The sequence below is a fragment of the Pygocentrus nattereri genome, chromosome 27 (assembly GCF_015220715.1).
Source record: "Pygocentrus nattereri isolate fPygNat1 chromosome 27, fPygNat1.pri, whole genome shotgun sequence".
Lineage (NCBI taxonomy): Eukaryota > Metazoa > Chordata > Actinopteri > Characiformes > Serrasalmidae > Pygocentrus > Pygocentrus nattereri.
The window spans coordinates 14,140,720-14,158,027 of NC_051237.1; the positions used below are offsets into that span (position 1 = coordinate 14,140,720).

A 17,308-nucleotide genomic window follows, 5' to 3' on the forward strand; every position below is an offset into this window, starting at 1 on the left:
TTTCAGAGCTTGGATGTTTCTATAATATGTCTAAAATAACCACCCAGGGGCGTTGTAAAGATGGCCACCAAGCGGACAGACTTTGCTTTAAGCATCTTGGCACATGCAGCTCTTTCTGACTTTCTGACTCAAAAGGTTTTGAACTGCATGTGAAGAACTGTGGGTGTCTGAAGGTCTTGAAGATATGCCAGTGTCTTCGATCTCTCAGAAAAAAAGGATTAATTTGTTGAGCACATTCGAAGGACCCTCCAATCTGGACAGCTTTTTAGTGACGTATTATCTGAGAAATGCTGCCTTCCTCAGCTGCAGCCTTAGCTTTCAAACATGGCTGTGAGCTGCTATTCAGGTCAATTACAGCCTGAATGTTAAGCTGAAAAGGCGGTATGCTGCACTCCATGCCAGCTCAGCAGGAGGCTTGATCATCAGGCTCATGCCAGCCCAGTGAGCCACTGAACACACAAGAAGCCTCAGACATGGAGCCACACTCAGAGCAAGGCTGGCTGGCACAGAGAATGCATGCTTACTGTTCTCTGAGAGCTCCACCACATAGTGCAGCAGAGGGCTGTTGCCATCGAAAGGCCTCATCCAGGACAAGTCCACACTGCGGCTATCTGTGGCGTTCAGGCTAGCCTGCAGGTTCCGCGGGAAGTGAGGCAGCTCTCTGGAGAAAGAGGAGAACAGACAAGATGAGCAATCTAAAGTTAACACACATGCACACACACACATCACAAAATAAACAGACATAAAATACATCCAAGGTGTTTGGAGAACACTCCCACCATGAGGGCAGCCTCGGCTCAACAGGTCTGTTTGAGATTCGCCGTAACGCTCCGCATGCTGCGTCCCTCAGGACCTACCAGCCTCACATCTCCTCTACGCTCTGTGCACTGCCCTTCCCCTCACTCTGGCATTCAAAGGAAGCAGCCTGATTCCAAATTCAGCTGCAATCCCACTGCCTGTCGGAGGCAGACATTTATTTGTGTTCGTCTTGATTCCTTTTTTGATTTATATATATATATATATATATATATATATATTTCATTTTTTATTTTATTGATTGATTTATTAATCATTTCTGAGGAGAATTGAATTCCTGCTGAGGCCACATATCAAGTGCCGATGGTTTGCTCACGGAAAGTTTGTTTTCTTCTCTAAATTAAACCCAGTGAGAGTATCAGTGAAGCTCCAGATTTCATCACTTCTTTGTGTTCTTTCTAACTAGACAGGCAACCTCTGACAATCTCACAGGTAGAAGAGAAATGATACGCAGGCTTTCATCTAGCATCCTTTCTGCATATTCTCTGATGTTCGGCAGTGAAAATTCCCTTTAAAAAAAGCAAAAAAACTTTGCACTAGAAGAGGACAGAGGAGCAGAGATGTTCTCTAAAAAGTGACACTCCAATAACTGGCCAATTTATACATATTATCTTCCACTAAAAGAATGCGCTATCTAGCTGTTGGAGTTATTCTTTTGATTTTCCACAAAACTGTACTGGAAAAACCACGAAAGTAGTGCCTCCAGACTTTAGGTGAGTAGCAGTGCCTCAATCAATGTCTGTGCTCCCATGGTTAGGTAACTTATTGCCAATGTAAGTACCTCTGACTAAAAGCCATTTCTTTCTAATGACTTGGGCAGCAGAGCCCAGGGAAACAGCGTCTGAGACAGAATGGCTGGGGAAAAAGAGTCATCTGACAGAACGCCTGATTCCACGGCACAGATCTGCCAGCACAAACCATTTCGACAGTATAATAAGGACTGAGCAGAGCCGCAAACAAATAATGAGCCTTAATCCCATGCAGTGCTAGCCTTCTGAAATCTGCATGAAGCACACCTGATGCCTTTTTTGGGCATGAGAGCTTTATTATGTAAACTACTTTTTATTCAAGTTTGTGGGTGAATTTATTTCCTTATACTTTAGTTTCGGGCCAAAGTTTCTAGCAATAAAGGTGGATTTTATGGCAAAGCAAAGCAGCTGTATTCAGCGTTTAAGAGATCAGTGGGCAAATATGCATCAGACCCCGGGCTTCACATCTCTCTGGCTGATGGCCGGCACAGAGACTAGGCAAAGGGGCAAGAGGTCAACAGCTTTTTAAGAGATGTACAATTTTGCCGGGCGAACAAAACAAAGCACAATGAACCACAGAAACCTCACACAACATCAGACACAATACCGCAAGCTGGAAAGAAAAACTAAGAGGCAAAACACAGCACTTTCCCTGCTGCTTTCCGAACCTTTTGATTATGCAAATGGCACTTTGAAAGTTGCAATTAACAGACCTCTACACTATGAAATTTTGAGGAAAAGCAGTTGGAAACCAGATGGAAAGGTTACAGCGAAAAAAGGTTGCAACAAAAAGGTCAGACCACAAGCTCCTGCTGGGAGCGCTATCCTGCATCTGTGTACGCAGTGCTAGACCCGGATGTGGTGGAGGGAGAAATACGGCATACAGCGTAATAAGCAAGCAGCTGCTGTTAAATGGGCTTTCCTTTTACCTCCCTTGGCTGACAGAAAGAGTGCAGCAGAGCAAATAAGTGTACTGAGAGAGCCTACCAGACTGCTGGCCCCCTGGAGAGCACCTACAGGGCAGCGGGGGGTCGAAGCCTTGTGTCCAGACTGCATTGGAGCATGGAAGGCAGCGTCACGACCCCTGGCCCACAGAGAGCCCTCAGCCAGCTTTCAAAAATATGAGGCTACTGCTAAGAATAAAAAAGCTCCTTACAAGCTAAGAGGTGTCACTGAAAAGAAACATCTGACTGATAAGCAGAAAGTGTGGAGGCTTTACCTGTCAATCATTGCTGTCTAGCTTTGGTTGCATTACAAAACACTACAGCTACCAAATAAAAATTATTTGAAAGAAAGTTTTCAGCATCAGGAAAAAAAGGAGAAAACATAGGCTAAAGTGCACCCTGTCTCTTCTTCAGTAGCAATTACAATTTTAGACTCATAGGTCCACAAAACTTTAGTGCACATCTCAGATGACCAGTTTCAGTGTTCTAGTGCATTTTTTCTTCTTTTTGTTTATTTATTTTTGTCAGTAAGGGTTTCTTGACAGCTATTACAGACACCAGTAGTGTTTTTTTTAAGCAAGATTGGAGCCTGATTTTGTCCTATTCCTCCAAGATGAAAGCTTTAGGTATTTTTTATCTCATGGGGACAGTTTTGGTTGCTACCAGGTCTTGCACAATGGTTAGGAGTTCTGTTTCCTCTGTATACTTTAATCCGTTTTTAAGTGCAGTTTTGGGAGCTCTCGTATTTCCAGATTACTTTGCATGCCACAATTTGTCATTTGGACGAATGGGACTTTTATCAACATTCTGAAAAGCTTATCCAACCTTACAACAGTACCTATGAAACAACGTGTTAGTGGACAAAGCATATGAGGACAGGTCAGTTGGAAAATGGTAAAAGTCATGTTGCTGGAAGGAGGAAGGTGTTAGCCTTAGCTCACATGACTTCGAGGCGTGCGCTCTTGGAGTCGTTGCCGGCCAGGGAGAGTACTTCGCAGGTGTAGTCACCGATGTCACCTGACCATGTCTGAGTGATGTGCAGAGAGCCGTCCTGTAGGGTGATCCGCCCACCTTTGGACTGACCAACTACCTCTCCATCTTTCTTCCACACAAACCTGCACAGAGTACAGGGAGGAGGAGAAAGAGAGAGAGAGAGAAAACAGGAGCAGGGAAAGCAAAAGTGCTTCATTATGCTGATTTCCTGCATATTAGCTCTGAATTAGCTTTATAGCATAACGGATTGCACTTTGAATCTACTTAACGGCGCATGGGCTGGCACTTCCAATTAACATTACAATCAGAACGGATGGGACAGCCCTGGCCTCAGGCGGAGGGGTCTGCACACACATACACACACACACACATGCAGGGCCATGCATCATCACCCACCTCACAGCCACACGTGGGTCGTGCGTGGCGCTGCACTCCAAAATGGCTGTGGTCCCCTTGATGACACGGCGGTCTGTGGGAGGGTGGGAAATGTAGGTGCGACCTAAGAGAAGACAACAGCACTTGCTTAGATACTGGACACGCACTTCACTATACTCACCAGACCGACTCTTCACCTAGAAATCTACTTTCTAGTCCCAACTCTTCTCTAATATGCTGTCCCACATCCCTCATCCAGTGCTATTCCAACTGATCCAGCCATTAAACGACTTCTGAGGATAGTTAATCAGATGGATCAGTTGTGGTACGTTATGGTTGGAACCATATTCTCCAGTATGCTAGAACTTCAGGAGCAGGTTAAGTCACAACTGTAACACAGCAAATACAGAAAAACGCTGTGGCTTCCTGCAGATGAGTCAGTCTCCTTTCATAGGCTGGAATGTTATTGCTCTTTTCACACTTGCTCATGGCTGTTTCATCCACACCTTTCAATGCCACATGCAATCCTGTTCTTCCAGCACAGAAAAGACATGAGCACCTGCTTTGTGTAGAGATGTAGCAATGCTTCTCACCATGGTCCTCAGGGTCCACTAGCTGGACGACATTTTGCTCTAACCTAACACACAATACACCTGTACCCAGGGGTGAAATTGGGTTGGAATGATCTGTTCCAGCACCCGTTAGGTATCCTGCAAAGGGAAAAAAAATGCAGCATTTCTATTCTCCCTTTCTGTTTTTACCTGCAGTATGACTGAACTGAACCATTAACCGCATTCACATAAACAAAGACACACAAGCTGCATTCCAAAAGCTAGGCTGTGGTCCAGGTGGGCTGCATTTCTGGACTACTATGTTATCAAATTCTATTCCAATCAGAAAGCTACTTTAAATGCAGCCAGGAAATGCAGCCTCCTTTCTGGCCATCTGATCATGCAACAAAGCAGCCTTGGTAGACTGTTCCATTTTGCATTATACAATACAAATGAAGAACCTTCAGAGGACAGTACTACCAAGAACCCACCTTTCTTGGCTGCAGCCTAGACTTTGGAACATAGCTACAGCATCACTGATGTGAAGCACTGCTCTGATGAAGCATCAAAAGATATTCGACTGCTAATGGCACCCCTGGGGGAAAGTTTTCCGCTTGTTAAACCCAAGTGGCAATCAAGTTGAATTAACCATTCTGGTAAGGTGGATCTACCTAAACAAACTTTTAGTGAAAACTGCAGTAGTGTTATCTTTAACACAGTCCTTATACTAGCAGGGAATTTCTAAATGGAGCAAGCCACCTAGCTGGTTTGGTACGTTCCTGGTGAAGGGTAACTTAGCTATTTAACGGCAAAGTATACAATGCTGGAGAACAGTGGCTGATATTTAAACTCAACAGCAACACAAATACACTCTTCCGTCCAGTGCTCCTTCAGAGCATCTGCAACCCCAAATTCATGGATACGCACTGCCAAGGCAAATATTCCTGTTCCACCTGAAATGGTGTAGCAGTTGCATTCTGGTGCCCGAAACACCCCTGCCTGATCTAAGAACCTCTTTCTCAATCTTTGTTCTTCAGATTTTCTCCTCTTTGGCAGTTAATCAGCCATCTTTGCTTCTTGACAATACAGAGAGTTCAGCATGTAGCCCCTCCCCTTCCAACGCCCCATGCACAAGCACAAATGCCCCTTGTATCTTACTGGCTGGAATAGTGTTGCGTAACTCATCCAAACTACTTTATTTATTTCCCAATTACAGATACTGAGCAGTGTACGTATGCTGGATTTCTTTCCAGTGTGCACACAGAGGTGCACACACAGTGAGGAGACATTGGCTGAATTTGACAAACAGTGTTTTGAAGTGAACTTGTATACTGTACCTTTAACTAAGTCAATTTCTGTAGCCTAAACAGGTACAGTACTACATAATCTTACTTTCATGAATAGAAAGGGAGCTCTCAAATTCCAATTTAACCCCTGCCTGTTCCAGGTATTCAATATTCTTAATGGCCTGGTGTCAGATGAGTTGGGAGCTGGGATAGATAGTTGAGAAACACAATATGTTAGGACAGCTGTACAATTTAATTCAATTAAACCTTTATACACAGTCATATGAAAAAGTATGGGCACCCCTGGTCAAATTACATGTTTTGATGATTTTTTAAATAAGTGCACAACCTTTTCAGAGCAAACAATTTCACATTTTAATGACCAATTAAACACAACTGCTTATTTGCTGAAATAAACTGTAATGCTCCAATAACTGGTTAGACACTTGCGGACGGAAGGAAAAGTGTGAGTTAAAAAAACGTAATTCTAAAAACAGGCCAGGCTCAAAACCAAGATAGCCAGTTCACAAGTCATGAGGTAAGGCACAGAGCGGTGAAAAACAAGTCAGGGTCAAAAACCAAAACAGACCAAAGCCAAAAATCAGCAAACAGCACTAAAAGAGTCACAAAAAGAAATACAAAAACAAGGTTAAAAACAAGACAGGTAAATACACTGAGAAAACAAATAAATAATGCTCAGTTTCCTCTTAAATCAGCAGAAATACTTTGCAAAGACAAAGTATGACACACAGGTATTTATACAGACATGAAGTGAGGAACCGGTGTAAACAGACAGGAGCAAATAAGTGGACTGTGTTTGGTGGAAGCAGTAGGTGTGGGCATCATGTGATCTCCCATAGGATCCTGGGAGATTTAGTTCATGGACTCAACAGAGCTGGCTGGTAAGATGGCGTGACGAGTACTACAGGGCGTGTTGATGAGAAGCGTGACATGAACATATTGTGAATTAAAAAACATAGAAATGTCTTGTGCAAAAGTTAAGGCACATTTTGTTTAGTCCTCCCTTTCACGCTTACAGTTGTTCTAGAACGCCGCAGCATATTTCCCCTGTACTGGCCTCTGTTCACTGGCCTGTACATTTTATGACTGATTTTAAGATTTTGTTGTTTGCTTACAAATCGTTAAGTGGGCTAGCACCGACCTATCTTTCTGAACTATTACAACCATATGTTCCATCAAGGTCACTTAGATCTGCTGACCAGATCCTTTGGATTGTCTCTAAATCAAGACTGAAGCACAAGGGAGACTGTGCCTTTTCAGTTATCGCCCCCAAACTATGGATTGATTTACCTCTGTATGTTAGGCTCGGCTTTACACTGTCTGTTTTTAAATCCTGTCTCAAACACATTTTTCTTTTGATTCCGTGTGGCTTCAATCAGCAGCTGCTGTTTTTAAATGTGCTCTATAAATAAATTTGACATTGACATTTTATATTTTAACTCGGCAAATAGAAATCGAGTAAAATGAGAATATTTACATTTGTTCCCTGTAGAGGATGAGTACTTATTTCCAGACTTATGCACATGCACATCTGCTTATATAATGTCTTTAAAATAAATGTTATCACAATGTAATTTTATAGAAAGTTTGGATCTCTAATGAGCAGTGGTGGCAAGGAATAACTAATAACTTAGAGCATGAGGAAGAAACACTGAGATGAGCAAAGACTCAAAAGGGGAAATCATCATCTTCTGGACCATCCCAAATGGCAGAATGCCAATCATTAAGTCAGGATAATGTTTAAAGATTAGATTAAACAGAGGCACCGTGAAAAAACACAGGAGAGATCTGTGATACGACTAGTGACTAATGCTGGACGTCTCAAAGGTTGTCAGAAATAGAAACAGAGGATCTTACTCCAGACGGTGAGGCTGGCGCTGGCATTGATGGCACCCTCAGTGTTGGCCGCGTAGCAGGTGTACGTCCCCGTGTCCTGCAGCACCACAGGCTTCACCTGCAGCCCCCCAGACTCCAACAGCGTGAATCGTGTAATCTGCACCGAGCCGCTGGCCAAGATCTGTGCATCTACATACACGCACACACTCAGTAACTCAAATAATGCAGCGACACAATGGATTAACAGGGCATCATGGGTAGTTGTTTGGCTATGGCTGATTTTTTATTACAAGCTTAAAGTTTCCCCAGAGGGAAATCCTCCTGAAGTGTGCTTCAGTTCAGCCTGTCTCGTTAGGAGAGCTCCACTGTACATAATTGGGAAGACTATGGAAATGACTTCATGAATAAAGCCAAAACAGTGCTGGGATATAAAAGCAGATTTGTGGAGCTCTTGCATGAAATTATCTTTTTTATGTTGCCAATCAGCTGCAACAAAGACATTTTAATAGCGTTCCTCAAGGCGGACAAAAAAAATCTCAAGATGTTGTGTTTGTGTTTCACAATTTATGCTCCTGCCCAAGAATCCGAGCGCTAAGGAGGCCCTACAACCAATGTGACAAAATATGACTCTTGTAAAAATGTGACAAGCACTAGGTGGGGAGAAATACAGCCATGTTTGTTTTCACATTCATACTGGGCATTAAACTGGCCTGACGGGATTTGTTAATGCGGTTGACTCAAGCCAGAGCCCAAGAGTAATAAGCTATATGGGGGCTGAGCCTGCTGATTATTACCTCTCTTCCAGGTGATGGCTGGTTTAGGGGCACCGGAGACCTGGCAGGTGAAGGAGGCTGCAGAGCCGTCCGTCACTGTGATGTTAGCTGGAGGCGCAGTGAAGGTTGGAGCCAAACCTGCACAGACCACAAACACAGCTCTAAGCAAACACACAGCATTTCTCACTCTGCTTAACACAATTCTGCACAAACCAAACACAGCTCTAATCAAACATGCAGCAGCATTTCTCACTGTACTTGACACAAATTTACACTGACCACAAACACAGCTCTAATGAAACATACCGCAACACCTCCGCTCTGCTTAAAACAAACCCGAGCAGACCACAACCACCGCACCATTTCACACTGTGCTTAACACAACCCTTAATACAAAAAAAGGCATTTCTTTATACTACGTAACATTTTGCTGTTTTGGTTCACATCCTTACAGTTTACAAAGAAAACATCCATGTAAAAAGATTAAACACTTAAAATCTCTTAAAAAAACGTATGGTCTCTAATAGAAAACAGCAAAAAAAGCTTAAATTTCGGATATGAGAAACACATCTGTATGTGGACTGCAGTAACGAGAAATTAAAATAAAAAAATTACTTCAACAAACCTTTTGCTGTAGCATGCAGAGCTCCATCTGATCTCCTACATGATATTAATATTGTCTATCTGCATTATGCTCACTCAAATATTTATAGACATGTAATATTTAGGCAGTTCTAAGATAATAGCTCCTGGAATCCATGTACATGCACACATATGCACACAAATACACAAACCTGCACGCACACATACGTGGGAACGTGTGCTTACACATAAATATGCACAAACACACCTGAATAGATGCACACAAACAAGAGCACATGTGCACAAATCATTACAAGAAACCAAACAGCAGGAAATTGAATTAAAGCTTCATTCTATTCCTGCTTTCATCACGTTGTTATTTCGGGCCTGCAGAAATGTGTGCGCTTTTTGATTTGTGTTTCAAATCAGAAGCAGTAAACAACCGAAATGAATCCAATTAGGCTATTCTGATGGCGCACACATAATGGAAGCATTGTGGAGTCGGTAGGTCATTTTGTAATAAGCGGAGATGTGTAAATGAATAGGTATATGCATTTGGGACACCACCGCATGTCCCTGATTGAAGGCAAAACAACGTTGTTTGGATTCAGAGTTGAATTCTTGCCATATCAATTTGGAGACAAGAAGAGAAAATAAACCCCATTACAGCTCAATTTGCACAGTGGCTAAAAGGTTAGTTTCCTCTTGACCTTTTATGTGTATCTTCATGAAGATCAACGAGGTAAATACTCATAAAAAAATTTATAAATAACTCAAAAGACATATTTAGAGACAAAAACCTTGGAAACCAGCTGCAACACGCAGCCCAGGATTAGGATTAGTGAGCGTGGACATCACATTTCTGATAAAATATTACACACCTATTCAAACCTCCCGGAAAGAGCTTTACTGAGAACGGCCGTGTTTTTTTTTTCTTAATGGTTCTGCCATCATAGCAGACCAGCAGTGGGGAGACTGCATAGTGAGTGATTACAGAGCACACTGATATTCACTCCCTCTTCTTGTCCTTGATCACTTTAGCATGAAACAGATCTATACAGCAACAATACACTCAGGAGGAGGGCTGAAATGGTGTTGATTGAGCTGCTAGTCAATGGGGGGGTTGGATATACACACTCGATACGGCGTGACAGAGGCGACAAATGGACATCGATACTAGATCTTCTGCTCTCCAGAGATATCTCGCTGCCTTTTTTTACCCGCTTTTCATATTTGCAGAGTTCCAATTGTGCTAAACAATATTTCTAACAGGCTTTTCAGTGTGCAAAATGTAGTATTCACAAGTGGAAACATACCTAAAAAAAAAACATACAAATGTAAAATAAAAACTGAAGAAATTTGCATACTTAGAATCAGTCAATTGTTGTCTATAGTGTTGCAGAACACTCTTATCCCACACTGCCATGCAAAGCAGAAAAACACGGCTGGAGAACTTAGACAACAGACACTGAGCTTTCCTTAACTACCACAAAAAGCCCAATACAGGGTTGTATGTGAAAATTTTGAGCAAGTAGCACTGGTGCTATACAAGTTGCAAGTGCTGTAATACAAATGACATTTTATTAAAACTACATAAAAAACTTCAAGTGCTTCAATGAAACAAACGGAAACTGAAAAAACAGAAGTATCATGTAAAAATCTACAGATGCAAGTGCAGAGAACTCTTTCGGAATTACTTATTCTTTTCAGCGGGCAAACTGTAAAATCCCAAATTACTGCTGGCTCTAGGTATGTTCTTTTAATGCTTGTACTACATAGTGCACTACAATTATCATAAACACTAGCGCTATACGTGGCACCGTTCGCACCACTACACACATGCGTTTGACTTGGACCACGGGAGGGTAATTTTGATATTGTGCAGTTATACCAGCTCAGGAATAACTTTCTATGAATAATTGAGTACAAATTCAATAAGCAATTTCAACTTGACACAGTGTTACTGAACAGAGATACGTATATTGGCACAGGATTAATTTCCCCTAGCACGTATAACAATATTATCACACTGTTCAGTCCTCCAGTTAAAACTGAAACTGAAAACCAAAAATACACAGTTCAGTCCATGACACAACAATTTTGATTACATTTCTGACCTGTACAAACTATAGGTTGACATGGAACACGTTAGCACAGGGACTCTCAAACCAGGGCCCCCTGATGGTTCATATTTTGGCTCAATCCTGACTCTTAAAACATACAAATATAAAATTTCCACCATCTGGGGGTCCCTGAGGACCAATTTGAGAAACACTGCTTTAGCATGGCAACATCACTTCATCACCTTGTGTTATTTCGAAACATCTGTCAAGTAACCTGCCAAATCTTACTCTATCAAGATTTTTACCCAATTTAGTCACAACTAATTCTGTCCTGCTACCAGGTTGAAAATACACTGTGGTAAGAGATGGGGGAATGGAGGGCCATCCCACTCACATAGAGACAGCAAGGCCAATTATTCTCTTGGATTCCGGGCCACGGATGGATGTGGCATCACCGGGCATAAAAATTGCAATCTCCCTATGATTAGACGGTTGCAACTCCAGAGCTTTTACACTGTTAAGATTAATCATGTTCAGCGTACAGCTGGGACAGAGCAATTGTTTCAATTCATGAAATAGTACTAGCACTGGCAAAACATCCTCAAAAGAGACCACTGCGGTCATATGGATCAGATTCCCTCAAATGAAATAATTTAGGATTACAAAGACAGGTGGTGAACTGATCCTGGATCAGGACTCTTAAACAGAAACCTACAAGATATACAGACTTTGGCCTGAGTGCATTTCTCCTGTTTTCCTCCAGTCAATTCAGTAATCAGAGGAAATTGGATTGCCTAAAGGTCACTGCTTGAAGTTAAAAATCATTATCATAATCCACCCAGCGTGTTTGAGCAGGGATGGTGTAATTATCAGTGTGATGAGAGCATTCCTCCCAGATGCCTTTATGGCCTCACGCGGCAGGGGCAAGAGGCAGCAAACATTATAAGGTAATCAACACCAGACAGGCCTTTTCCATGGGGAAATGCTTCTGCTTCTTATCTGGCGAACGAGTGGTTGTAGATCGGCAGAAACGTTTCTGTGACTGAGTGAGACTAAGGTGGTGGGAGCACACTTTCTGCAGCCCGTCACACTTAATGCCCTTTATTATGTCTCTGTTCTCTCTGTGAGCCAGTAATTACGCTCAGGCATTTTCCCCACCACACGGAATACAGATTTCTCACCGCTCCCGTTTGCAACTCACTTGTGACGTCCAGGTAGGTGTGCACTTGCATCTCCCCAGCTGCATTCCTGGCAAAGCATTGGAAGATTCCGGCATCATTAGGCTGCAGCTTCCTGACCTGCAGACCCATGCTGGAGATGACCTTGTAGCGCGGGTTGTTGAGCTTGCTGAGGGGCACCGCATCTTTATACCACTCCAGCTTGGGCATGGGCACGCCTGGGGGGGGGGGTTAAAAACAAAGCAGGAGGAGAGGTCAACAGAGCAGATGGCTTTATGAAATGCATAATACATGTGAAAGAAGGCAGGGAGGATGAGAAGAACACCAAGGATGTCAGGGGAAAAAGTGCTTTACCATTCCTCATACAGGACATGACATACAGGACAAAACTATGGAAGCCAAATCAATGAAGTTGACTGGTCCTTAATGTCTATGTTGGTCACAAGCAAAGCAATAATAACAGGTTTAACAAGTTGAATTTAACATATCAGATTGTTACTGTGTCACAAAATACAAAAATCCATGAGCCAAAATCAAATCTATTTTTTTTTTTATCTATTTTTATTGCTCTGCCGTTATTAACAGCAGGTTGTGCTGTAGGAATAGTATGAGCATTATTAAAGAGTAAAATGTTGAACCAAAGCAGATTAGGCAGGGAGGACAGTGCTGATGTGCATATTTTACCCCAGTACTGTGAAGAGTGGTGGGTAAAAGCCCGTTCACATTTGTGGTTTTGATAGTCCTGGACAGAATCACACTATACACTAAACTAGAATTAGAATTCAGAACCATTAACCAACTGTGTTTGCACACAGAGGAATTAGACCTCTGCGTTTTACCCATCCATGCACCGAATCACCCACATATATGCATACTTGTGAACACACACACACTAGGGGGCAGTGAGCATACTCGCCCAGAGCTGTGGGCAGCCCTATCCTCAGCATATGAGAGCAGTTGGAGGTTAGGTGCCTCCCTCAAGGGTACTTCAGTCACGTACTGTCGGCAGAGAGGATCGAACCGGCAAGGCTTGTTCCCTACCTCCAGCCCACAAATGCCTCCAATTAGACACTCTTTAGCAGGGAATGGTTTCAATCCATCAATCTCTGGGCTATGGGCCCAGCAGGCGTCCACTGCGCCACTCTGCTAGCCCTCCCTACACCCCAGATGGGACTCGAACCCACAATCCCTGGCTTAGGACTATACTGTATATACTGCATATAAATTAAAGGACAGAACATAGGGCTGAACAATTGGGGAAAAATATTTAATTGCCCCTTTTCTGACCAATATTGCAATTGTGACTGAAATATGATTGTTATCTATAAATTAATTTCCAGTCACCAATTTGAGGCTTCAACGCTGAATGTAGTGTGCCAATCTGCTCACTTCACAAGCTCTGTGTGGTTAGGTTAAACTTATCCACTCAGTGAGACAGCACTGAATGAAATAAGACATATCTTGCCATATGAAAATTGAATTCTTTCATACTATCATTTCATCTGAAAAAGAATAGACTGTTCAGCTATTTCTACACATAGTACATAGACTCTTTTCTTTAAATGCTTGATTCTACATCTGCTAGCAGTATGGACGTTTTCCACATGACTAGGCTTCCCAAGTCAAGGCTTGTGGACTTCAACCTCTCACATTGTTAAACTATTCTAATGCCTACCCCATTGAAGCCGCTTAATGGATGGTAGCAGTACACTGATTACTCAATTAGTCAACTCAGGTACATTGGGCGCTGGAACAGAATTAAAATGGCTAAGGGTCCTTGAGGGATGAGTTAGAACATTCTGCCATGTACTTTCTAAAATAAAAAAGAGCATCAAGTGGAAATGAGATGATCAGAGATAAGCCGCCGATAGCTTCCACTCGCACACTTTTAAGAATATGCTGGCAGCTTCGAAAGATGCACTCTCCAGGGACTCTTTAAGCAAGAACTAAAAGGCCTGACAGAGAAAATGATCACTCGTAGTGGGTCCAGTGTGCTTCAAGAGGAAGCTACTGCATTGTATTATTCAAAATCATTTAGCTCTGCTTTGCTCTTAGTTAATGGATATAAGAAGCACCACTCCATAGTAAATGATGGCAGACTCTTCTATGGAGGTTCTCCAAAACCTGTGAAGTATGAAGGAAGGACTGAGAAGTTGTAGGTATCCTTTACAAGCTGGTCGCTTGATCCTCAGGGGTTTTATGGCTTCTCCTCCGGCTCTTGAGTCAGAAAACTTCTCCAAACAAAAGACTCTGTGAGAACTTTGTGCACCAAAGTCCCAGGAGCGAGGCACAGAGAATGTAATTGATTGATTTCACTTCCCACTGTAGAGGGACGGGACTGGCTGAGTTCGTTGTTTTTATTTCTCTCAGTCCATCTAACGCTGAGCGGATAATTTTCTCTTCTCTTGCCTCCACTTCTGAAATTGCACCACCGCCACACCTGGATGCAACACTGACAAATATCATAAGTATAGCTCTAACTATTGGACTGACCTTCCATTTCAGGGCTATTAGAAAACTTGTAGGGGAAAGCATTCGAGAATATTTCTGGCAGGAAGCCAATACCATTTTCACTGTCCATTTTTCCCACCAATATAATGATAACCGTACTGGTCCTTTCCCATCAACCACTCATCTCTCACGGCTAATCACGACCCTGCTACTCTTCCGAAATGCCACCATTGCTCTTATGGGCAACCAACACTGACGTTCACCGAGCTGTAATGATTTTATAAATCACTCCTAACAATTTTCCGATTCGCTCGTCGATATGCTGTCTGATACAGGTAACTAAAGGCCAGAGCATGCAGAGCTGAACTCACTGCAGAATGCTGGAAGCAGTTTAATAAGAGCAGGGGAAGATGCATCTGTGAAAATGCATTTGCAAGAAGTAGCTGAGCTGCAGTCTTAATAAGACGTAGACAGCAAAAAGAACAATGCCTTGCAGAATGTAAATCAGATGTATGAGTGTGAAGAACCTTTTTAAAGTTTATAGAATATCCATATAATGTAAAGATGTAGGTACATGCCAAGAATCACTGTTAAAACTTTATTTTTAAGAATATACCATGAGACTCAAGTTCTATGTGAGCCGACTTGGCTAACACATACACCATGCATGCGCACCGCCGGCCATGAAACGATAAGGCAGCCAGAAGTCATTTATTTTGAATGAGAGCCAGCAACACTCAAGCAAGCAGAGATGTGACTGCTAGTGATGTGAAGTGAGCGATCTGAAGCTTGAAAAATGTGGCTCTATACAGCCAGATAGCATAATGTATCACCAGTAAGAGAAATGACCACAGACCTGTACGAATGCACAGCAGACTTAAAGTGACCATTATAAGCTCATAAAATGGTTTACTGTTCAGATTATTTATTTGTATTCAATAACTCATATTACTGAAAGCCTGAGTTTGTGTTGAAGCAGACAACATAAATTCTTTTGTATCATTACTTTACAATTAAAAACAACAAAATATGTTCAGGGAAATACTTTAAGGCTTAGTTTTAAAAAAGGCTGAAGAACAACTTTATTAAATCCCATGTACAAACGTAAAGAACCTTTTGAAAGGTTACAACCATATGTCCAAGGCAGGAACCAATGAGGAGCCTTTATTTTCGTGTGTTGATGAAAAGCATGTGTGCCCATTATGTAATTTATTCAAGTTTCTGGAGACTGCATTAGATGGGTATATGAAGTGCTGACCTCGAGCTTGGCAAGGGATATCCACGCTTTTCTCCACCTCTCCCATCATCTTCCTCCTTGGCTCGGCTGTGAAATATGGAGTCTCTGCCAAAACAGAAATAAGAAGTCAACACGAGCACAAGCTGTGCACTTAAATCTATGCATAACAGACATGGAATAATGAACACACACTCATTGTTCGTATCGCGATGTCGAGGCACTTCGATCTGCAGCGGTCTAGCATATGTGTCTCGCGTGTGGGAGGAAAGCTGCTAAGGGTGTGAAAGTAGCAAGGAGTAGACAGGTGGAAGGCGGCATGCTTGTCTTTCAGATGAACGCGTTCCAGCCACTGCTCTGAGCCTTGTCACTGGCATAAAAACAGATGGCTACTGAGACTGGGCTTTCAAATGTTCTATAGGCATCGCGCATCTGTCATTAATCAACAGCTACAACTCTGCAGCTATGGAAATCAACACTTTATTCCCTTTCCTTTTTCTTCTTTCTCTTTGTCAGCTTTGTGAGAGGCTCCGTTTTAAGCTTCTTAATGGACTGCAGCCTTTAAAGACAGGTGCTATTATGAAGCTTTAAGCTTAAGGGACAGAACTGCTGTATGCATTCCTGGCATGAATAGCATACACTGTCACTCGCTCTGCTAGCAAAGCACTGAAGTGGACCTTTTACATATATAAGCAGATGAATAAATGCATATTTATGGATCTCACATCTAATGCAGACAAACCACCACTGAGCTGTTGACTTATGAGGGATGTCACTGCGACAGGCCACATTCATCATTGCTTGCCACCTCGACGCACAGTTCACTTCTTTATATGCATGATGATACTTGCAATCCCTCCCAGGGTCACTTAGAGATAGATGCTAATGAAGAGTGCCACCTATTTTTATACAAAACTGGATAGATAATTTAAAAAAATTTCAACAATATAAGAGGCAGAAGTGGACGAAGTACACAAATCATGTACTTGAGTTAAAGTAGAGATACCCAACGTAAAATATTACTCCAGTAAAAGTAGAAGTCCTTACTCTAGACCTCAACTTCAGTAAAAGTACAGAAGTATTTGGCTTCAAATGTACTTAAGTATAAAGTAAAAGTACTAAAAGAGTAATTCTGGCTCTGATGTCCTGTTATCATTTTTATAACAAGACTCGCTTCATGAACTCATTTCAGGTGAAAGTCCTCCAGTGTCTCTCTTGGTAAACCAGTCTTTTAATAGAACGTCATTAATTAGTGACGCTGACGTCTATTAAAATGATCATAAGCACAAAACACTGAAGGTAAACAGTTTCCATCAGGGAGAACCGAGTGGCTCTGAAATCACTTTTACACACAAGCAAAGTTTCAGTTTAAGATTACTTTGTAAATTAGTTGCAAGTTTAATAAAAACTGGCTTTAAACTCAGGATCACAAAGAAGTTTTCCTTTACTGTGTTGA

The 17,308-nt window shown here is 42.1% G+C and overlaps 1 protein-coding gene across 3 annotated transcripts in view; it reads right to left on the reverse strand.

Moving 5' to 3' along the window:
- The window catches only part of sdk1a (sidekick cell adhesion molecule 1a), a 316,953-nt gene that overhangs the window by 98,478 nt on the left and 201,167 nt on the right, over positions 1–17,308 (reverse strand). For all 3 annotated transcript variants that reach the window (XM_017703196.2, XM_017703194.2, XM_017703195.2), the window contains 7 exons: positions 15,877–15,960; positions 12,191–12,385; positions 8,366–8,482; positions 7,593–7,760; positions 3,899–4,001; positions 3,451–3,624; positions 525–661 (listed from right to left, as the gene is read on the reverse strand). In XM_017703196.2, the coding sequence (XP_017558685.1) occupies positions 525–661; positions 3,451–3,624; positions 3,899–4,001; positions 7,593–7,760; positions 8,366–8,482; positions 12,191–12,385; positions 15,877–15,960 (978 nt within the window). The remainder of the gene's footprint in view (positions 1–524; positions 662–3,450; positions 3,625–3,898; positions 4,002–7,592; positions 7,761–8,365; positions 8,483–12,190; positions 12,386–15,876; positions 15,961–17,308) is intronic.